Below are 23,744 nucleotides of genomic sequence, written 5' to 3' on the forward strand. Positions count from 1 at the left end.
AAAGTCAGTTCTTGAGACCTATTTTTGTTTCCGTTTGTTTCTGTTACAGCAGGAAACTGAAAGGTAAGTTATCTTTCTTTTATACCATCAAATTCAAGTATATTTAAAAAAAACTTATTCAGAAAGTTTATAAATCCAAAGGCAGGCTGCCAAAAGAGCTCAACGTCTATTCATTTTGATAATTTTTGTAGATCTTAATTTATCTTTAAATAAGTGGAAAGAAACATTATTATTAAATGTTTGTTGGGAAGAACTAATGTTAGTGCTCAGTAATTATTACTTTATACAAAATATAGTTTCCTGTATCTTTTGCTTCTGAGGCATATGTTTTGAAATCTAAAAACCCAACTAAGTTTTGATTAATTCCCTTTTATATAATCCTTTAAAACTTATTCTAACAGGGCATATCTGTGTTTATGCAGGTTCAGGATTGTTCAATCATATAATGGATTAGCCTTTATCAAGGGGATGGGGACTCCATAATTTTATGTCACAAATATATACAGAAGAATGTTTGCTTGTTCCAAGACAAAGGCAGAATTATAATTCTGAAATATAAATTGCATTGCCTTTGAGTGGAATGAGAAAACAATAGACTATAGGTGATTCCCTTTATCACCTTTAATTAAAACAGTTGATACTCCTGGAGATACGAATCCCCAATATGATTCTTCTCATAAATATATTTACCTTAACCTGTAATGTCTACATTGACTGAAGTCTTAATGAATTCAATTAGATTTATTCCCAGATAAGTGGATATAAGGCAGCAATCATTATTCTAGTTGTTTTCATACATCAACTGTTTAAAGCATGCAGAATTTTTACTTCACTTAGTACTTGTGTTCATTTGAATGTCAGTAATTATTTTAGTTCCTTTGAGATTTTCCCTACTGTGATTTGCTTTGCATTTGGTATAGACAGTAAAAGCAATAAAAATGTATCCAGTATTTCCTTAATATGCCAAGATGTACTTCCTTCTGTTAAGCTTCTATGCCGGTTCAGTGTGATGGCCACTTCTTTTATGATACATAGATTTTAATCCTAGTTGTTGATGTCTCTAGCCAATATTTCATTTTTATAATTTCTCAATACAAAGTAGTTATGCAATGGAATTGCCCATATAGAATTATATTGTAATCTGGATACTTTTTGACAAAATGAAGATTTCACTTCTAATGACAAGTGAGTGTATGATTAAGTCTGACTGAGGTAGTTGCTTTAAAAAAGTATACAGCATTGCAAAAACAAGGTTGTAAGTTAAGAACATTACTACAAGAAGTAGGCAATAAAATGACTTACTGATAGGAAATAAAGAGTCTGCTCTTGCATATTTTTTTCCAGAAACGAGTGTCACTGCTTTAAGATTACATATCTCAATGACAGTAAGAAAGGGACAGTTATAGATATGCAATTAAAAATAATATTTCAGCACTTTTACAAGATGTGTTAATCCTAGTACATCCAAAAAGCAACAGTGGGAGAAGTCTGATTAGATTGAATCAGAGTTGATATAAAGAGAAACATGAATGCATGTATATTCATACTGTAGTCTTCATAAAGTTTTTGTAGAGTGATAACGTCCGTGGAGATTCACTAATTGGTGTTAATTATTATGATTATATTCTAGGCAGAATTTGAAGATGATGAGATAGTTGTTACCAAAGATTTTGATAGTATTATGTTTTCTATATTATATAGAAATAGAATAGCTACACTTAAAAACAAAACGATAGATATGAGTGATATCGTAGAGTGATTCTGTTTTAGTATTTTTTCTACAAATTACATTTCATTTTGATCAATTTTATTGATTATTGCCAGAGATATCTAAATATTATCTAAATCATAGCTACACATATCAAAGCTCCAAGCAATGTTACTCCAGAACCCCTCTAAAAGTTTGCCTCTCAATCATAATTTCAATGCAATAGAAGGGAAATAATGAAATGCATAGGGAATAATGATATTAATTTTATTTTAATTATATGAATCAAATTTAATTCTCATATAGCTAAGTTATTTATCATGGCCTACCTATTTTTTAAAGTCTAGTGCTGCTTACATATCACCCAGTAGCTAAAGCCATACCTCCATCTGAGACAAGGTGCGCACAGCTGAAAATCTGCAAATTTTGCAGCATATTTGTTTTAACAGAATAATGCTGGTAAAACAATATTTCTTGCTGTAAATTCTTTCACTCATTCTGTAATATTGTTTGTGGCAATCATAAGATCTTAATGCAATTTCTATATATTTTTATGTGTGTGTGAGAGAGAAACAGAATAGAGAGTAAAAAATGGATCTTTTCCATAAGCAAAGGGAAGGTGGATCCAAGCCACTGGTTATCATAATTTATTTCTATGAAAACTTATTTATATTACAATGCTGGTGTACCACTAAGGTTTACTTTCAAACAATTAAAATTCATTAGAAGAATGAATAAAAGAACAGTTGTAATAAATGAAATACAACGAAATAAACATAATTAAATCAAGATCAGGCAAACACAACAATTTCAATGAAGCTTTAATATATATATTTTTAAAAAAATGGATAAATGACCCTATTAATAGAGTCTCGGCATAGTCTATTCAGGCTAAGGGATTCAGAGTTTATGTGCAATCACTGGAAAATCCTCTAACAACTAAGAATAATTGAACTCTGTTAGTTAAAAATAGTCTTTTGATTGAATTCTGCAGCCCCAAAATTTTGTTATTTTGATATAATGACGGCTAAGATGTCCTAGGCTAAAATCCTTCAAAATTGAAGAAGCTTCTTGGTTGAGAAATGAAATGTCTTCGAGGAAAAACAAAAAAAGTCCAGTTGCCTCTTGAAAAAGCACCTTTGGGATAGGGGTATATCTGACCCTGTACTGCATTCTTTAACATTCTTCCAACCAAGAAATATAGCAACTCAAAAGCTGGTATAGTTTGCATTGTCTTGTCATCAAAGTGTTAACCTGATTTGATGATGAGGCAACAAGCGTCCAACCATTGGTGAATATCCTGCAAGTGGGACAAAACATCTACTACTCAGAGATAGGCGCTAATGTCGCAACGACACGACATACGATCTTTATATATATATAAAGATCTACTACTCACTCTTCATAGTATGGGATCGGGCTGAGACAAGAAGTAAGCTTTGACATTTGGCAACATATTGGTTTGGTTATCTGCCAGAACCTGAGTTGTGGGGTTACAGTTTTCCTGCTTTGCTAGAAGCCAACATTCATCCTGTGGATCGGACACTACAGCCTCCACTAAAGAGTCTCCACTAAAGTCCTGCTAATATCTGCCTCTCTTGCTACAATGCTCTTGTCCTTGTTATTTTTCATGTTGTCTCTCATTTGGTGTTTCTTTCTTCTTAGAGGCTTTCTTCTTATAAGATTTCTCATTCTGTTGTTTGCTTTCTTCTCTTTGCCTCTTAATTGCTTCTCATCTCTCTCTCTCTCTCGGTCTTATTTGCTGAGGTTTCTTACTTATGTTTGCTCATTTAAGAGTTTTATTCACTCACTTATCTTTCTTGTTCTCTCTTTCTCACCTGCCTCAGCTTCTTTTAAACAATCTGATAGACAGCCTGTGCTTCTACCCAAGAGCCCTTTCTTGCTTGAATCACTGCCAATATGCCTGTTGGTGAAAGCAAAAGGTTTTTACTTTTTCACATGTGTAGATAAGCAGTCCGTGGAATGTCTGGTTCGTGCGATGTGTGAGGCAGGCATTACACAGGCAGATAGATTCTTGACCTTTCTTGCTGCCCAGCTAAAGTGGCCTTGGAGAGAAGTTGGCAGCAACTGAAGAGTGGTAGCAGAGCCAAAGCAATTAAAAGTGACTGTCGGCAGTTGGAAAAATCATGGCCTTCATTGCATTATTATCATAACTGTGATAGCAATGTCACAAAGTGTGACATTTAGCACATTGGCTTGGGATAGGATAAAATTGAATGCAAAAGAGGCTGGAATGGGGGGGGGGAAGATACTCCAATCAATCAGGGATATCTGCTGCGATAGTCACGGGCTGCAAAATGGCGGACAGAACTGAGTGATTGAAGCCTTGTTCCCTTTTGCAAGTCTGCAATGCTGTGCCACACATTAAAAGGGGTGGAGCTTTGATCTCCCCACCATGCTTGCCACTATGAAACCCAGTGACCATCACTACAGATACTCCTAACTACTGTGGGTACTTTCCTTATTGCATTTGTTTTTGCAGTAAGGAAAGAAGCTGGCCACTGTGCGGCAAATGATGGTGACTGAAAGTCACTAAGGCACTTTGGTTTAAGGACAGAGAGGAGGCAGGACAAGGCACAAATCCTTACCTGTCTGGACCTGTAGCTCCAGAATAAATGTTGCAAAGATGGCTTTGCGCAGTTTTCTTTGTGCTAGAAGTTAATCAGCATAGCTGTTGGAGTTCGAACTTACAGCACTGTGGCGGCACAGGTAGATGATACAAATCTTAGAATACATTTCATTAAACTCCCTGCTTTGTTTTGAATGTTGACTTGCTCAATATTCTTTTATGTTTTCCTATATTTCGCATACGTTTGTCAATGTTACCTGCTCTGTTTGATTACTGACTAGATTTTTAGAGAAAACAAAAGTTGTCATTATTTGACACTTTTGGATAGTTTCATTAAGATGTTTTCTCTGATATTCTGTACATAAACTATCTATTTTTAAAAGATGTAAATTTGTCAGCAAATAAAGCAAAGTGCACATATTTTCATTTTCCAGACTTACTTGTTTTGTTATTCATGAAATAGTTTCCAAATTTCTGGAAAAAAGAATTACAACCTTACTGACACGTTCTTCATAAAGTTTGCAGAATTAGCACAAACATTTAGAATTAATACAGGTTTGTAATTTCCTATGTTCCTATGCAGTCATTTTTTAAAAACATTCCTGAAGTAGAATTTACATTTTCTTCTTTATTTAACAATTATATAGTAATTATTAACTGGTTATGCCTTAATATTAGAAAAATGGATAACCATTTTTTCCATGTATGAGCAAATAAAATTATACATTTCAAATGGGAACACAGAGATACAATTAGTTATTCAGAATTTGAACATATCTCATAAAATGTATTTTACCCATATCCAAAGATCCTTTCAAAGGAAAAAGTAGTAGTGTTTGTGTTTGTGAAATTCATACATGCATATACCAGCATGTCAGGTGAATGCTGAATTGAAAAATTTAAATGAACAAAATTCTTATTTTTGTTTACATTTGTTATCTTTTTACAGGAATGGAAGCTAATCAGTGTACCATTTGCTGGATACCTCTTTCTTTTGTAACTGTTATTATGATAATTTCTTTACTAAAAAATGTTTTATACTTCTTAAAAAACAAGAAACAAAAAGGTAAGGAAAGCTGAAGAGACATATGTAGAAGAGGAATGTGACTGTTAATAATGTTTTTTCCTATGATAGAATCATTAATGTCATAGGAACTATATAAATAAAAACTCTCAGTTTTTTTGTAGATCAAAGGAAAACAAATACAATTTCAATTAAAATTAAATAGAATTAAATAATTTAGTTGCAATTCTGATATACAACTAAGCAAAAGAAGAGATAATGGCTGAATAGTAGAGAATACACAACAAGTTTACTTAAATACTCAACAGATTTATCCCTGGGATAGAAATGAACTACCTATATAACAAGATGGATTTTGACCAATAGCTCTGCAGATTGTTGCTGATGTCCAGTGGAGTCTGATAAAATCTGCAGTCCTGTAGCTTCTAGCATTATCCTAAACAATACTGTACCAATATTCTGATTTAATGTAAATCAATATGATAACATAATTGATGGTAGTAAGATAGTGTCTCAAAATATATATTTGATATTAATATATGTATTGACCTAATTTGAAGACTGCTAAATTAAACTAAGCCTGAATTAATGCATTCATATGACTAAAATGACAGCAGTGAAATAATGAAAATAAGCTCCTACCGCAAGAAATACAGCACTTTTTACTAGAATACTGTAAATTACAGAAATAGCAGGAAGTGAGATTTCAGTTTCATCTGCAATGGAATGAAAAGAGTAATTCTTTATCTGATCTCAGTAAAGGTAGTGCTAATTTTAACTAAGGCCACATTAAAACTAATCTCAGATATATTTATACTTATACTTTAAGTTGTAGTTTAACAAGGAGAGGAAGGGACATGGTGGGTAAGTGGCTAAGATGCTGAGCTTGTCGATCAGAAGGTCAACAGTTCAGCAGTTTCAATCCCTAGCCCTTTGTAACGGAGTGAGCTCCCGTTATTTGTCCCAGCTTCTGCCAAACTAGCAGTTCAAAAACATGTATAAATGCAAGTAGAAAAATAGGGACCACTTTTGGTGTGAAGGTAACAGTGTTCTGTGCGTCTTTGGCATTTAGTCATGCCATCCACATGACCACAGAGATGTCTTTGGACAGTGCTGGGTCTTTGGCTTTGAAACGGAGATGAGCACCACCCCCTAGAGTCGGGAATAACTAACACAGGTGTGCGAGGGGAACCTTTACCTTTAACAAGAAGCATCATCCATTTCAAAAGTTAATCATGTTCACTGTGCCAGATGTAGTTAGAAGAAACTGTAGGCATTTGTCAAGTTTAAGCCTCTCTTAGTAAATGACTATTATAGCATGATGGCTGTTGAAGATTCTTTCCAGCTGTTTCTAGTAATTATATAATCTGCTGAATTCCTATTACTTTGGGCAGATGCCTTTAGTTGTCATAGAAAAGCCAAATTCCTTCAGGTAGCATATGAGCTGAAAATGAAATTCTATAGCCACTGCCAGCACCACCACTCTCAGTCAGCCAGAAAACAGAAATAGCCCAGATTTTAATGTCTCTAACCTAAGGCTATTATTTTAAAAAAGGATCCAGCAAAAGTTCATAAAATTTGTGGAATAATGCACAGCAAAGCTACAATACTACATACACATATACTGTACATATATTTAACTATTTGTTGTTGTTTTTTGTTCCTGTTATAGAAAGCACAGAATGGGAATAACAAAGCAAAGATATGAAAGACAGGACATAAGAAAAAGACCAATGATTTCTAACTCAGTACCATTCAGTACCTTATCTCATGTCATTTCTATCTTTGCTCATCATTCTTATGTCCTGCTTGGTATATAATGTGTCATAAATTGCCATTTTGCTTTTTAATAGTTCTCTCCCTCTCTCCCTCCCTTACTCCCTCCTCTCTGAATTGCATGAACCCATCTAGCTCCATCTTCCTTAGTTTTTTGCTTCCACTTGACCCATTCATTTAGTCCGGCATCCATTCATTCTTGCCCCTATTACATCTTGTTTTATCAGACAATCCTTTCAAGTATCCCATTCCTCTGGCATTCTACTTTTGTGTTTTTCATGACATAGCAAACACCCATTTCCACAAAAACAAATTGAGTACAAACACACTCTTATGCACAGCCATTGTTATTTTTTTCAACGAATAAATGTGCCTCAGATCAGCTCATGTTACCTACTCTCTTTCTACTAGCATTTCCCTTTCTTAAACTTTCTCCATGCATCTATTACTTTTCGTAAAACTTCTGCCTTGATATAACCATATTGATCTAATTACTTCTAATTTTTGCCATTTACTTTCAATCATTTATTCCATTATAAACATAATTACCTTAGTGTTTGGTATACAAATGTTCAGAACCATACTATTTGTAACATCAAATTTTGTTGTAGATAGTATAGATTCTCAGCAAACACATTTTCTTTTGCATCACCATTTATATCCCCATTCCCAGCAATACATTTCTGCAAGCAGTCTTATATTTTTTTTGCATAGATACATTGAATTCTAAAGGAGATATGACTTATCCTGTCTTCCCTTTGCTCAGTAGCATTCCATTTATTTTCACACATGCATACCCTTACCAACATTAGCAAACTAACCTTCAACTCCATAATTGCAGTGAAAGTTGCAGGATTTAAGTCTATTTTTTTACTTCCAAGTTCTAAATCAACACATATGCAATCAGCATTTTTCAAAGACTTCTGAAAAAGGAAAAAAAATACAATCTCTACATATAGTATTGTTGGTACTTTTATTTCTTGAAAAGCACTGTATATAGAAACATTTTGGATTTGGATCACTGCTCTACCCAAACTTATAAAGCAGTCTATATGCAGTATAGAATATACAATACATGCAGTATAAATCCTGGCTATAACTGGTTCTTTGCTATTTATTGCATGAAGACTGCTTTGTAGGTTTAGCAAAGTAGAAAGAGGAAGAAAAAGTGGAGATGGGAACAAAGAGCATGGGGGAATTCTGCCAGAAGGAAGACCAGAAAGAGAATAGGCTTTGGATAGAAGCCAGAGATAGCACTGAATTATACCAGGGAGACAGCAAAACCTAGGGGACATAGCAGTTAGAAGTCTATGGTAGGAAAGGAAAATGCAGAGCGCATTCTACCTTCTCTTTGCAGTATCTTTATAAAGAAATAAAGAACTATCACATCTTAAAAAATAAGTTATATTGAAATGCCAAACACTTGTTTATTAAATTTTGCTGATTTTTTCAAAATGTTTTCCAGACAAAATTTGTGAAGATTATAATGAATATCATTCAAGGTATGGCAAAAGTCTTCCTTTTTTGAGATGATGTGCTTACATGGAAAGGCCCTTTATCCAGGGTATTCTAGATCCCAATTTAACATATGTGGCTGATACATTTTTGGAACACTTCAGGATCCCACTAAAATTATTTTTATATTGTTTAAAATTGGAACTTAATTTGCTGGAATTAATAATAATGCTCACACACTGATTCAATATGTTGTTGATTTGAGTTCCAAGCTTCTTGTTGCAAATGTTTCGTCCGCATTTGAAGAGATATTTTCAGTGCACTTTGGATTGTGCATGTCTGGGGAGCATTAGCCTTTAAATACCTTTCTGAGTCCTGGTCTGATTTCGGGTTGTGTGATTGCTGGAGTTGCTGAGTCATAGTCCTTGGTTTTAAGTACCATCTGTGTGATATAAATTAGTGCTGATATTGTTGTTCAGATATCTTATGATGATGCCATGGTCTGGCTTCGGGTTGATTTGAACAGCTATGGCTGATCATTGGTCTTTAAATGCTGCCTTCAGGATCATGGTTGATGTTGTTCTTTCATTCTGAGTGTTGGTAGATTGGAGCAATGTCAATGTATCTGTTTATTGATTTATTGGTGGAAAACCAGGCTTCCAGGATTTCCTTTTCTTCTCTTGACTTCACCTGAGTTACAACTGTGGTCCCAGTTAGATTGAATTTGTGTCCTTTTGAGTCTTTGTGGACGGACATGAGGGATGGAGGGTCGTGTCTCTAGATGGCCAGGAAGTGTTCATGCAGTCCGGTTGATAGCTTTCTTCCTGTTCAGCTGACATTGTTCTTGCAGTTGTTGATTTGGATCTGATATATGATGCCTGATTGTTGGTTTGTTTCTGTCTGCCCTTTCGGTTTTGATAGGATCCATCTGAAGGTTGAGGTTGGTTTGTGAGGTTGGGTGGGTCAGCAATCTTGCCCACATTTCTAAAACATTTTGCACATAGGGAATTGTGATACATAAGTATAATCTTTATTGTCATTGTACTTAAATACAACACAATTGGTTGAGTCATTGAGTCATCTGATCATTGTTGTTTTTGTGATAATTGTGTTGCTTTGTGTGTTTGTGTGTAGGCATCTCTGGATGAAGTTTCATGGGTATTTGTTTTTCTCTATTTGTATAAGTGCTTCTGCTCATCTGGCTTCCGTGGGGTTGCAACGGAATTCGGCTCTCCCGAACAGTATTCTGATGCAGCTTTGTTTATGGCATTTTAGTTGCTCTGGAAATTGAGGATTAGATCTGTGTGCACTGCATTTCTGTGCACCAATGTTAGGAGTTTGCCATTGGTGGTTCTGGTTACAAGGATGTCCAGAAATAGCAGTTTGTTGTCATTTTCGGTTTCTATTGTAAATTGGATATCCATGAAGATGCTGTTGATCATTTGGTAGGTTTGATCAACCTTATTGCGTTTGTCTATCACAAAGGTGTCATCAAGGTAACATAACCATAGCTTGGGGTTTATTTGTGGCTGTACAGTCTATTTGATCTTTTGCATGACAACTTCTGCAACCGAGCCAGATATGGGCAATCCCGTAAGTGATCCTTTCAGTTGTTCATAAGTCTCTCAGTCAAATTTGAAGTGGGTGGTTAGGCACAGTTGGAGGAGTTTGCATGGGCTTTCTATTATGAGTGGTTCTTTTGGTAGTTGTGTATTGTCCGGTAGTTCTTTGATTAGGTCAACTGCCAGTTTGAAGTCTACAGATATGAATAATGCGGTAACATCAAATAATATCATTGTTTTGTCAGGTGTTTTAACCTGTCCAGGAATTGTTTATTGAGTATTGAGAGTCAGCAATTAGGTTCTTTAGACATTTCCACATTTCTTTAGCAAGGTTGTAGGTGGGTGTGCCAGAGAGTGAGACAATCGGCTGGAGTGGGGTGTTTTGTTTGTTTACTTTCAGGCGTCTGTAGAACTGGGCTATATTGAGCCGAATAATACCAGCACTAATTACATCACACAGATGGTACTTAAAACCACAAAGCAACTGCAGCCATCCAATCACACAACCTGAAATCAGACTAGGACTCAGAAAGGTATTTAAAGGACAGTGCTCCCCCAGACAAGCACAATTCAAAGTGCACTGAAGATGTCTCCTCAAATGAGGATGAAACATTTGCAACCAAATTGCCAAGCTCAGAGCTCAAACCAACAGCATAACTATCAACCAGAGATACTAATATTCAAAGACATTTCACAATGATTAGATTTTCAGGGGACTGCTGGAAATAGAACAGGGGAAATCAGAATAAATCATGTTTGCATCTTCTATGGTGAACATCAGGAATCTGTTTGTTTTATTTGTTTCTTTGTTAGCTAAATTTATTTACTCCATTTACTCTGGACAGCTTACGTCAGCAAAAACAGAAAAAAACAGAAAAAATGATGAAAAATGTAAACTTAACATTAATAAAGCAATGAAACAAGAAAAACAATAAACAATTAAAGTAATATGAATTAAAAGGTGGGCGGTGCAGCAGGAAGTGCAGAGGGGAAGGGAGATATATTGGAATACAATCTATTATTTTTAAATAATTGTTTATTCAAAAACAGTTAAAACTAAAAGAAATCACCTAGTCATATAAATCATATTTTTCTAAACAATTATGCATTACAATTTAATAGAATATGTCCACATTGTTTATTTTAAAACTGTCTTGCATTCTTTTAAAGCAATGAGGACTGTCATGAAGAAGTTTGTCCAGTTTATGACAATCTTAATCACTACCAACAGGAGATGCTAAGTAAGTTATAAAGTTGTCTATTCATTGCATTTAGATTCCTATGACTAACTTGAACTAATTGTTGTAGCCATTATCACTTTTTCTTTCCTTCTTTTCTGGAAGATGATGTTGCAGTTTAGAGGAAGAATATAATAGTTCATGCTTAATTGTTTATTTAATTTATATCCTGCCTTTATTATTTTTACAAACAACTCATGGTGGAGAACATATCCAACATGGTATTAGTATTTGTATTTATTAAACTTGTATGCCGCCCTATACCCAGGAGGACTCAGGGCGGCGAACAAACACATGGGGAAGGGGCAATACAAAAACGAACAAGACAATCAGAATACAGAGACAGATTAAAGATACAACAAACGCAGCAATTCAATGTAACTTCCTTCTCCTATTTTCTTCACAACAATAGTTCTCTCTCTCTCTCTCTCTCTCCCTCCCTCCCTCCCTCCCTCCCTCCCTCCTCTCTCTCTCCTCTCCTCTCTCTTTAAAATATACTAAGATTTGGAGGAGATTTGGAAATTCCCCATCTTAGACCTTTCCTAAGATTCTTTAATACAGCAAAAAGTTGATAACAAATGTTCCTATCTTTTAAAATATTTTGTAATATTGCTAGTACATTTTATGTATAGAAACATAAAAAGTGCATACCCCTGTTAAACCATACTTATTGGAATTATAGCCAAGAAAGTTCAGCCTTGGTCTCATCAGACCATAACATATTTTTCCCTATTCTTTTGTCAGACTTAATGTAGCCAGTTTGGATGTTTTTCTTTGTAAGAAAAAGCTGCTATCTTGCCACCCTACCTCACAGCCCAGACATATGAAGAATAGAAAATATTGTTGTCAGATGTAGTACACAACCAGTGCTTGCCAGAAATTCCTCTTGGTAGCCTTTTGGATCAGTTTTCTTCTTGTTGTTTTCATCAGTTTTGATGAAAAGTTCTTGATAATTTCACTGTTGTGCCATATTTTTCCACTTGTTATGGTAGTCTTCATTGTGTTCTATGGTATAGCCAATGTCGTGGAAATTGTTTTATACCCTTCTCTTAACTTATATCTTCCAACAATGAGATCCGTTTAATGCTTTGTCTGCTCTTTTCCATGGTTTTTGCTGAAAGATGCCACTAGTAAATGACAGAAAAATCCTGCTAGAATTCCTGAACTTTATATGGGCTTGATCAGCGTCACTTTAATTAAAGGCAAATATGTACTGATTTGTATAACATCAATTTGAATGGAGTTAATCACATCCTGCTTATGAGAGTGGGCACACTTATATAACCACATTATTGTAAACTTTTTATTGTTATTCCCTCCCCCCAAAAAAATTCAGTTTGTTTTTTCAATTGAATGATATAGCTTATATGTTATATTCAGGGTGGCAGGCACTACTGCTGGTTTACTCATGTCTGCGCCATGCACGCGTGTTTGATGTGTGCTGCACACGCATGCACAGTGCAGTAAAAATTGTTCTGCATGCGCAGAAGCAAAAAATAAGATGGCAATGCCTATAGTGCTGCTAGAACCAGTTCGGGGGCATGGCAGTCCTGGATTGCTGCCGGTTCCAGCGACCCAGGCCGCCAAATCACTATCGGTTCAGCCGAACCAGTCTGAACTGATAGGAACCCACCACTGGTTATATTAAAGGTGCAAAAAATTCTGAAGTGATTTATTTTGGTCTGAATGTTCTTACATCTCAAATAATTGGCATTTTAATAGGGATGTATAGACTTTTTATATTCACTTTTATTGGGATCAATGGTCCATGAATATAAAAACAATTAAATATATGGTAATCGTTGTTGATTATTTGAATTATTTGTGTTAACTGTTGCCATTGAAAATTAGGCCACATTATTAGTGATGTTATCAGTAGAATTAGAAGATAAAAAACTTTATATACTAAAGATATGTTGATCTGGAATATCATTGCAGGGAACTAGATTAAGTAAATTCTTCTAATTACAATATAATCATGCTTGAGTGACTATTTAGATTTCTCATGAACTCTGTGGAGAAGCCTATAACTTTTTTACATTTCCATGTCTATGGAGATTCCCAGTCATCCAGGTCATGGTGCAAAGGTGCTTTTCCAAAAGGCAACTGGACTTTGTTTTTTCCCCCCATGAAAACGCTTCTTCAGTTCAGTTTAAATATCTACCCAGCAAGAAAGTGGATGCAGAGTACTATACTGAGCTCTCCCAAAAGCCCTTCCTTAATCTAGAGCAGGGGTGTCAAACCCGCTGCCTGCGGGCCAGATACATGCACTGGCCATGCACACCTGTTTTTGTAAAGGGGGGGAAATTATGTCACGTGACAACTATGTATCATCACAGGTTTGACACCTGATCTAGAGGAAGTGAGATACTGTATGTCAGGTATTTACCAGCACAGTATAGTTATAGCTGCTACCCTGCATGGTATTATAAAATAACAGGTCAGTTCAGAACTTTATATGATTGATAATAATATAGAGTATCTATTTTAAAACATTTTACATCAAAAATTATTTTCAGATGAAAGTTGCTATGAGCAAATGAATGTCCCTTCTCCTCGATCCACCACTGATGTACAGGTTTGTACATGCTTGTTTATATAAATGTTATTTAATTTCTAACGGCTTTTTTCAAGGCCCTTTATGGTGCTAAATGATTTGTCTGGATCTTAGCTGCCCTAAAATACAGAATGTTACTTGCAAAATCTTGGCCAATATTTAAATATATTTAATTCCAGCCCTGTAATATATATAAATCTTCTTCATCAATTTATGTAGATAAGTTATTATTTTAACTTGACTTATTACTCCATAACAGAACTGTGTTGGCTTTTTTGGCAGCTGAAGCACATTGCTGGCTCATATTAGCGATTATCCACTAGGACTCCAAGTAATAACTTGAGAGTAACAAGTAGTAACTTTAAGAGGTACCACATATACTTTACCTGCACATTTGGTTTTTCTTGCCTAAGTGTAGAACCTTATTTTTTTCACCATTGAATTTCATTTTGTTAGATAGTACCAAATGTTCAAACATGTAATTGCAAATTTATATTTCATTTAGATGTATTATACAACTAAATTGTTACTTTCCTTCTTAGTTGTTTGATTAAATGGCATGACATGATCAATAATATGACTTGCTTTTTTTTGTAGCAGTCAGCTGAGCCCCAAATGTGTTATGCTTCCCTTGACCATAGTGTCCGAAGAAAACACAAAATTCAGCCCAAAAAGAAATATCGTACATTAGAAATGGGTGAAAATCAACTTACCAGAAACAACTCCACGGTGTCTTGCATTTATCTCAACAGTGCACAACTCAGTGCTGAAAAGCTGTCTGAAAATACTTCTAAGGTTGATTCGTTCAGAGAGTTTGGTTTAAAACACAATGCAAACGATGTCATATTTTAGTAACCCAAATGTTTTCTCAATTTAATCATTCAGAGACATTAAACATTCAATTGCCAAGTTAGATAAATGATCTAACTTGGTTAGAGAAATTTGCTTGGTCCTTTAACAGGCCAGTGTGGAACTGATTATACCCTTCACCTGATTCATATATGAGTAGGAACCAAATTACTGTCTTTATTATAAAGCAGTTATATTCCACTAGATTACAACCACTAACAAAAATTCTGCTAACTTACTGAGTAAAACTTATTCATTCAGCTCTGCTCAGTATTATTATAACTTGCCCTACTGCACATGTAATAACATCAGGAAATATTTAAGGTTAATTAGGGAATAATGTATCAGCTTTGATTCATCTAATTAACAGTTGTACAGCTAGCAAATGTAATGTCGGCATGTATTTAGTTTCCTGCTAGTTAAGAACTGTTAAGAGTCAATCTCAATTACTCAATGACTATGTAATGTCTTGAGCATCTGAATTAAATGGTCTGTAAAGAAAGTAGTAAATGAGGTATAAAAATAAATCTCCAAGGAAGAATTTGACATTTTTCATTGTATTTAAGTGATTGCTATTGATTTTTACACCACTGTTTTATAGTATAAGAAGTAATATTCTTAATTGCTCCCCAGACGTACCTGTTCAGGATATAACATCCAGAACATTGTCTTGTAATAAAAACTACATGAATGCATTGGAAATCTCATAATACAGCAATGAAGTTTGAATTAAGCACATTTTATTTCCTTGAAATTAGTCGGTAAATCTGACATACTTTTTGGGATTACTAGTAATGGTTGCTTTTTGTTCATAGTGAACAAATTCAAGGGAAAATTTATATACGATAGTTGGTATAGTTCCACGAAGTAAATATTTAAATATGACATTTTATCTAATTTGACATGAAAATAAACAATCAGTTCCAAAATATGTATTATGTAATGCTTTCTCTAATAATTAATAAATGTACTTTAACTTATCAATAAAGGAGAATATTTGTAGCTCAGGGTTGAAATGTGGGCTCCTTAGTGCTCTCTGAGCTTGCTTTTTTTTTTTTTTTGCAAACGTTTCATTACCCTAGCTAGGTAACATCATCAGCCTTACTTTGTCCTGGCATATAGATTCCCCATTTCACCCGACCAGTTCAAGCAAAAATATAAGATTGAAATAACTTTCCTTCACAAGCTAGCCTTATAGAATTGAGCCTTTTTTGTTGGTCCCATTTCTGATGACTGAGAACACCCAATGGTGGGCAACATTTTTTTTTGTTGTGTCCCCCCCCCCCCCAGATAACATTATCTATTGTATTGTATTTTTAATTTATAGTCCCCCCCCAAAAAAACTTCTATGCTCTGTCTCGGGTAGCCTAGAAAATTGATAAGCAAATAAGGAAAGATTTATCCTAGGTGAAATTAACAGTTTTACATATCCCAGTAGCAGGGTTATAACGAACTCAGTCATAATACAAACATATTAAAATTTTTATTAGATGAAGATATATGTGTCAAATATTAGGTATATTTAAAATAAAATTTTAAAAATGATATTTTCAAATATACTCTTTACCAATGAAATTGATTTATCGTAAAGCATGAGCTTATTAAAAGCGCTTTATAAAAACACATTTACATCTTGATTATTATAACTTCTTTCTAGAGGTGCAGATCAAACAAATCCAGGACCACAAAAGATGTTTCTTATAGACACTTAAGCTAAATAAACTACCAAGAAGAAGAAAAAAACAATTAGCTGAACTGTTGAATTTTAGAAATATAGTCTCCATTATCTCCATAATGCTGAACTATATCAGTAGTTTTTATCTCTCACTGCAGTCTTTTAAGTCTACTGCCCCGTTTTAGAGCTGATGAATTAAAGAACTGGTAAAAAATATTTTCCCACTTTGTTCAGGAATATTCCACTGAATCTGTATTCTGTCTAGAAATTACTGGAATAAAATATATTTTGTTAAAAAACATCATTTTCTTCTCCAAATCCTTCCAGAAATGTTTCCTCATAATCATTCTGTATGAGTTTTCTTCTTCTGATTCTCCCATCATTGTAGCTCAGCTTTCTGGAAACCCTAGCAAAGAAACAAAACTTGATCAGACTGATACAAATACCAGGAAAAAAAGCAGCAAAAGAGCTCCCAGCACAGATATATTGACTGTATCTTTTTAACTGACCGCCCCCCTCTGTACTTCTATACACAAACAATAAACTAATGACTCTGATGCATTTCAAAGAAATTTATACGTGACATATACACATGAAGTATAAAAAGATAAAGGTTCCCCTCACACATGTTCTAGTCGTTGCCGACTCTAGGGAGCGGAATGCTGTTACCTTGCCACCAAAGGTGGTTCTTCTTTTTCTACTTGCATTTTTACATGCTTTCCAATTGTTAAGTTGGCAGAAGCTGGGACGAGTAATAGGAGCTCACTCCATTACATGGTGCTAAGGATTCAAACCGCCAAACTGCTGACCTTTCTGATCGACAATCTCAGTGTCTTAGCCATTGAGCCACCGCATCCCTTATAATGAAGTATAAAGCCCACCAAAGCATATTATGCTACTGATCTTGATGCTGTATTTCAGAAGATAATAAATTTAACTTCAGAATAGTTTAACATGTACAACGTAGCAAAATAATTTTAGAATTTTAGTAATTGTTATTTGGGATATCAACAATGACAAAACTGTCACTTGTGGTGTCAACAATGCATAATATACAAGAAACTCATCATTGATTTCTGTTAGTGAAATATAGTGATCAACCAATATGAGTTCTACCTTAACACTGACAGCAGAACATATGATACCTACTAGTATCCATTGCTCTTATGTGATTCAAATTTTTATATAAAAGTGTTTATTGGGGAGCTATGCACAAAAGTACATTACTGCGAAAATTAAAGAATTTTATGTTATGATGTTTTGTACATCAACATATGCAAGTTTTTTTAAAAAAAATAACAACCCTGGACATCTAACTGAACATTAACTTAATATAAATGTTATCTTTAGGCAAGTCCACCTGTTATCTAGTCTAACCAGTTCAACAACACTTGATATAACATTCTTTTCTTTCCCTTTTTTATGAATTTATTTATTCCAACTAAAGTTAAATAAATCCCTGAATTAGCCTTTTCCCATGCATATTTGTTTCTTCCCCACATTGAAAATATACTGGGGAAGAGCACAGCTCCATAGCAAAGCATATGCTTTTCCTGCAGAAAATTCCATCGTGTATAAACAGAAAAACTATTGCTTAACCTCTTCGGAAGGACTGTCAATCAATTGGGAGAACTATAACTAAGAAAATGATTTGACCATTTTGGGAAAACATATTTCAAATGATATCTATTATTTTACACAAAGAAATGACTGTTTTGCAGTAAGCTAAAATATGGTGTTCTTTCATCTAGTCATTTCTCTTTATTTGGTTCTAAAATAGATAATGTCTGTTTCTCTTTTCACTTTTCACTATGGGATGCCCATCATTTTTCCTTAGGCGATATAGCAATACTAATCATCTCAATATATTGATAAAGGAATAATTAATCATCTCAGTGGTCAGTGATTAAATAAATCCAGTGACATAGAGCAACACAGAGATAAATAATGTTGCTTTGACTGGATCTCATTTTTATTTTCACATGATCATTCATGACAATTCCCCCTCACCTGAGCTTCCTGCCATCAGAGTATTATGTAGAAAGGAATGCACTATATAGATGAGAACACAGATGATCTTCTGTGTTATATGTTTTAAGGCAAGAAACTGTTCTGTAATCCCACAAAACAAGATTACCCATGAGCAACTTTGAGCCTCAAAACCACATGCAACTCTTTTGGGAGTTTTGGGACCCCTTTAAACGAATCTGCTTTTCCAGTGTTGTGAGATAGATACAAAATGATAATGCAATTGTACAATAAAGCTCTTATAGTTTAAAAGCAAGAAAAACATTCAACTCTACCAATTTTATATGGATATCTCTCCTGCTCGCTAGGGCTTTTTTCAATGTGATTCATGTCAATAGAAAGATTAGCGATCTTGCCTTAATTGTAGCTAATAGAGATACCTGAGTATTTTGTCTCCTCCTTTCTACCCATTCATAAAGAAATATAAGGAATTGTTATCACTTTAAATGGGATGGACAGCAATATACATTTGATAGATAACTAAATGAAATACTGAAAAGGAATTCAAATATTGCTTACTTTGGTATATAATTCTGTGACTCTCTTGAAAATTCATGTCTGTGCAAACTCCTGGGAATATTTTCATTCATACCTGTAATCTCAGATTCTTTGAACAAATTAGATATGGATTAAAAAATTCTGTTTAAATATTTTGGTTACAAATTATTTCAAAAAGAAAAAAAATCATGAGGACAAACATATGAAAAGTAAAATACTGTTTAGAACTGGGATGGCAAACCTATGGCATGTGTGCCACAGGTGGCACATGGAGCCATTTGTCAAGGTACACGAGGTGTGAGTGCTGGCCAGCTGAATTCAGCCTTTTTAAAGCCATTTTTCACCAGAGGCTTTATAAGAGCCTGGGGAACGTGAAAACAGCCCCCCACCCCCCAGAGGCTTCAGGAGCTTCCCTGAAGCCTCCGAAGCACAAAAGACTGTCCCTATGGGAAGTTTGGGAACGGACTTCTGGTTTGCTCGTAGGGCCGGTTTAAGACCTCTGGAGCCTTCAGGGGCCTTCTGGAGGCTTCCCTGAAGACTCTGGAGGACCAAAAACAACCCAATGGACAAACAGGAAGTCACTTCTGGTTTGCTGATAGGGTTGTTTTTAGCCCACCAGAGCCTTCAGGGAAGCCTCCTGAAGGACTCTGAAGGCTCCGGAGGACTAAAAATGGCCATACGAGCAAACTGAAAGTGACTTCTGGTTTGCCCGTAGGCTCAGTTTTTTGCACCCTGGAGGCTTCAGGGAAGCTCCTGAAGCCTCTGGAGGGCCTCGGGGGGGGGGGGGGAAGGATGTTTTCACCCTCCCCAGGCACCTATAAAGCCTCTGGAGCCTGGGGAGGGCAAAAAAAGCATGCAAAAATAGCATGCAAAAAATGGGGGGAGTGCCTCTCATGCACGCATGTGCACTGGGGTGGGTGTGTGTCGTGCATTGCACGCCCGTGCACGACCCTCCTGAGCTTTCCCCCGCTTATGGCACGTGAGTCAAAAAAGGTTCACCATCGCTGGTTTAGAAGGTTGAATAAATATTATTCTTATTGTAAATTTCTTAAACCAAATTCAGATGTGCTTTGAGACAGGCAATTCAGAAATGGGAAAAATAGTAAAAAAAAAGTATTAATTTCATCCATGTTTTAAACAAATAATCCTAATTCATATTTTCCAGATTATGTAATATACATACTGTTGCATTTACTTTCTGACAGCCTTTTCCAACTATAACATGGTAATTCAAAACTCAAAAATTGTATATATTTATATTCATATTATTGAAAGTGGGAAAAACAAAAGCAAATGCAGACTCATTTGTCAGTCAATGGACACACAAAGAAGTTAAAAATAGACTCAAAAACTTCAACCCAATGATCTAATATTAGAAAAATTGATCCCTAATTTGGTATATTAGGAATTAGTAATATTAGGAAATGGGTTCAGACGAAAGAAACAATGTTGTATCATTAAAACCACCCTGAAATTATGAGTTTGTGCTACTCTGACAGCATCTGTTGACTCTGTCTATTATTTGTTGCCTACACTATTTTTAAAGAGCATAAAGGATTAAAGATCTAGTTGATCTAATATTTGAATGTTTCTTGGAATAAACAATTAACTGCCTAACTTGACCAAAGAACAATACATTGCTATATAGTCTGCATTTAATCTTTTAAACCAACCTTCCATATCAGCAATTGAAGTGGCCAGAAAGCTATGACTTGAAGAAACGGAACCTCCGTAATTCTGAAAATTAAAAAGTTTAAGATTTTTAACTAACATCATCAACCTCGAATGCTGATGTCTCAGAGTAAAATGTTATTTAGCAACAAGCTTCTACCATACTTTTTTTCCATTCTGCATCACTTTAGTTTCTAAGTATCATACTATTTTTGCAGAAGATTTGAATCAAACATTACTTCATCTGTCAAAGCATGTTACATCTGTATCTTGGATGCAAAGATTTTAAAAAAAAATACTAGATCCATATATTAATATCCTTCCATAATCTAATTTCACGTATTAGAAAAGAACAGCAGTAGGGACAACCACACAGTGCCAAAACAACTAGTAAGACTCTTAGTCCAAGAGATTAGTTAAAAATAGTTGTGCTAAATTCAATGAGATTTATACGTAGGTACATGTAGGACCTTGCCCTGAAAGATAAGTTCATGTATTTTAGAAATGTCCATAAATAAAACACTTTTAAAGGATTTCGTACTTTAAAAAAGGTTTTAGGTTTGAAGGCATTGTAGATTATATTTCACTTACCGAATTTGATGCCGAACTGTTTTTAATAGGTGAATACAATGTGAAAGTTGTATCACTTATGTTTTCCCAGTAAGGTAATTTCTTATGTATTCTGTAAGAATGATCAGATTTATTTTTTAACCTTTTTAAAGGCGAATACTGAGAATCTTCATTACAAAAATGAGCCGCTCTTTTAATTCTGGCAACAGCAGGCAGAGTTCTTATTGGAGAATTAACAAGGGCATTTACAGTTTCAGATATTTGCATTCCTTGGTATTTTTTTAAGTTTGCTGCTCTTAGAAATGTTGGAAATTTGGGGAAGCCTTCAGAACATAATTTCTGGTACATATCTTCAATTGTACTCTTTGTCTTTTTATGGAAATTTGAGGACAGAGTATCTAAACCAGAAGTGTGTACATCTGCAGAGTTTCTAGGACTTGAGTATATATTTGAAAACTTAAATGTCTTCTGCAACTTTGGAGAACATAATTCCTTATATATTTTTTCAAAAGCATCTTCATATTTCTGTTTATAAGAAATGGGACGTTGGTTAGCATGAAAGGATGAAAAAGAATGACTTCGTGGTAGTGAAACAGTGGCAGTGAAAGTTTTAATTTCATGATTTTTGAGTCCATTAGAGGTTTTCACTGGAGACTTGTTTCTTTGTAAAATGGAGTTTGTACTGCCATTCGAGGACAAACTTAAACTTGAGGTAGTTTTGAATGCCATCGTACTCAGTTCTTCAGTTTCACTTTCTGCTTTTGTATTAAATGTGTCTAAATCTACAGTGCAAAATGTATCTCCAAAACTTTGATTCTTTTTTACACTGTCTGAAGATAAAGGGGAACAAGTTGTATTTTTGACCAAAAATGTTTCGTTTGCACAAAGAGTTCTAGGACAAACAGTTTCCTCTGTAACACTTTTTCTAGTTCTTTGCCTGTATGAATAATCTTCTATAATACCAGAACAGTCTACTACCATTCTGTTTGAGTTCTGAGATACAGTAGGTTCTATTCTGTAAATGCTTTTTTCAGAACACTGCATCGGACGCTTTGAATTGTAAAAAATACTATTGTCACCATTACTTCCCATAGATAATTTCTTTTTTTCAGAATTTTTGGTAATGAAGCCAGGTGTCAGTTTTAGTACTCTGGACTTTCTTATTTTCTCTTTGTTGGTATTAAATTTTGCCTTTTTAGAATGGCAGCATCCATATTTGTATTGCTTGATTAATGAATTGGAAAACGATTTATCCAATAGTCTAGTAAAAGTTTTTACCATTCCTGGATACAAGTCTGCCATTGTGACATTATTCCATGAACAGTTTTCATCTGCAGATTCATACATTTCTAAAAAGCTACTATGGCCAGTTCCATTATTAAGAGAGGATTGATTTTTAGGCACAATTGTCCCATTCACTGACTGTGAAGCAGTAGAAATGGACAGTTCTGGAGATGTCGGTGATACAGGTGACAGCTGCTTCTTCTGGATTGTATCACGGCCTATTTAGAGCCAATAAAATGAAGATACAAAAAAGCAGCACTTAGTATCAAATTGTTTACATTACTTAATGAAGACACTTAGTTTTCTAAAATGTCTATGATCTGTTACAATGCCACTTATAGCTTGACTCGTTAAAATAATTCATTATACTGCTAGTTATTTATTTATTATACTTGTATACTGTGGTAATAAAGCATGGTCCTGTATCACTTTATAATAAATAAAACTACAAAATATAAAATAACATTGTTATATAATTATAAAACACAACAGTAAAAACTCTTCAAAATTAGTGGCACGCGAGCCAAAAAGGATTACCATCACTGGGCTAATACATGCTTAATGAAAACACAGATCTAAACTGTCTTAAATGATGTTGAAACATAAAAATGCTTCATAAATTCATGGTTCTTAAATCAGGCTGTTTTACTGATTCTTTTTACTTTAGATAAGTATATTAATTATGATGATATTCAGAAAGCAAGATATGTTAAAATGATTCTTAATCTCAGAAATAAATTAACTTAAAGTGTGACATCTCTAAAATTATTTTATAAATTACATAGTCATACGGGGATATGAAAATGTAGACTTATATATCTAAACTCAAACATGGCACAGGATGTCAAACTGTGAAATATAATCATATCATTCTACAGGGAGAATAAAGCAAATTACTTTATGATGGAGGACTAGAAAATATTCCTATGAGATAAAGTAGTATTTAATTGTTTGAAAACATGTAACCCTATTTATCTATCCACATAAATTTTTGAGTGTGCTGTTAATTACAGATTTATTAATAGGTACCTCTTAGCACAATCATTTTAAATTATCTTGAGGGCTATCACTATAACAATTGTCTGCAGCAGGGGTGGGTTTCTCGCCCCGTTCCAACCGGTTCATGGCATTCCCATTTTAAGAATTCTAAGGAAAGATTTCCAGCTGAGACCCTGGATATCTTCACTACTTTCAGTAAAGAAAGATTAAACTAGATGGACTAAAACATTAAGTCAACACAAGAAAGAATTATAAAGTAT

General features: G+C 34.5%; 2 protein-coding genes across 3 annotated transcripts in view; one reads left to right on the forward strand and one right to left on the reverse strand.

The window, feature by feature from the left end:
- Positions 1 to 16,288, forward strand: TRAT1 (T cell receptor associated transmembrane adaptor 1). Of its 2 annotated transcripts, XM_014061033.2 has the most exons (6): positions 1 to 63; positions 5,248 to 5,364; positions 8,564 to 8,600; positions 11,286 to 11,356; positions 13,873 to 13,931; positions 14,508 to 16,288. In XM_014061033.2, the coding sequence occupies exons 2-6, from the start codon at positions 5,250 to 5,252 to the stop codon at positions 14,760 to 14,762; spliced, it is 537 nt and encodes a 178-aa protein (XP_013916508.2). In that variant the 5' UTR covers positions 1 to 63; positions 5,248 to 5,249; the 3' UTR covers positions 14,763 to 16,288. The 2 variants fall into 2 exon arrangements, with proteins under 2 accessions (XP_013916508.2, XP_087577561.1); XM_087721435.1 differs by lacking the exon at positions 1 to 63 and having other exon boundaries at positions 5,152 to 5,364.
- HJURP (Holliday junction recognition protein) overlaps positions 16,272 to 23,744 on the reverse strand; it is a 19,755-nt gene continuing 12,282 nt past the window's right edge. Inside the window, exons 10-13 of the mRNA XM_014061034.2 lie at positions 21,223 to 22,703; positions 20,634 to 20,697; positions 18,982 to 19,069; positions 16,272 to 16,840 (exon numbers count right to left, since the gene is read on the reverse strand). Coding sequence (XP_013916509.2) covers positions 16,726 to 16,840; positions 18,982 to 19,069; positions 20,634 to 20,697; positions 21,223 to 22,703 — 1,748 coding nt within the window. The 3' untranslated portion in view covers positions 16,272 to 16,725. The remainder of the gene's footprint in view (positions 16,841 to 18,981; positions 19,070 to 20,633; positions 20,698 to 21,222; positions 22,704 to 23,744) is intronic.

The sequence above is a fragment of the Thamnophis sirtalis genome, unplaced genomic scaffold (assembly GCF_051295495.1).
Source record: "Thamnophis sirtalis isolate CommonGarterSnake01/CBP01778 unplaced genomic scaffold, rThaSir2_p1.2 scaffold_8, whole genome shotgun sequence".
Classification (NCBI taxonomy): Eukaryota; Metazoa; Chordata; class Lepidosauria; order Squamata; family Natricidae; genus Thamnophis; species Thamnophis sirtalis.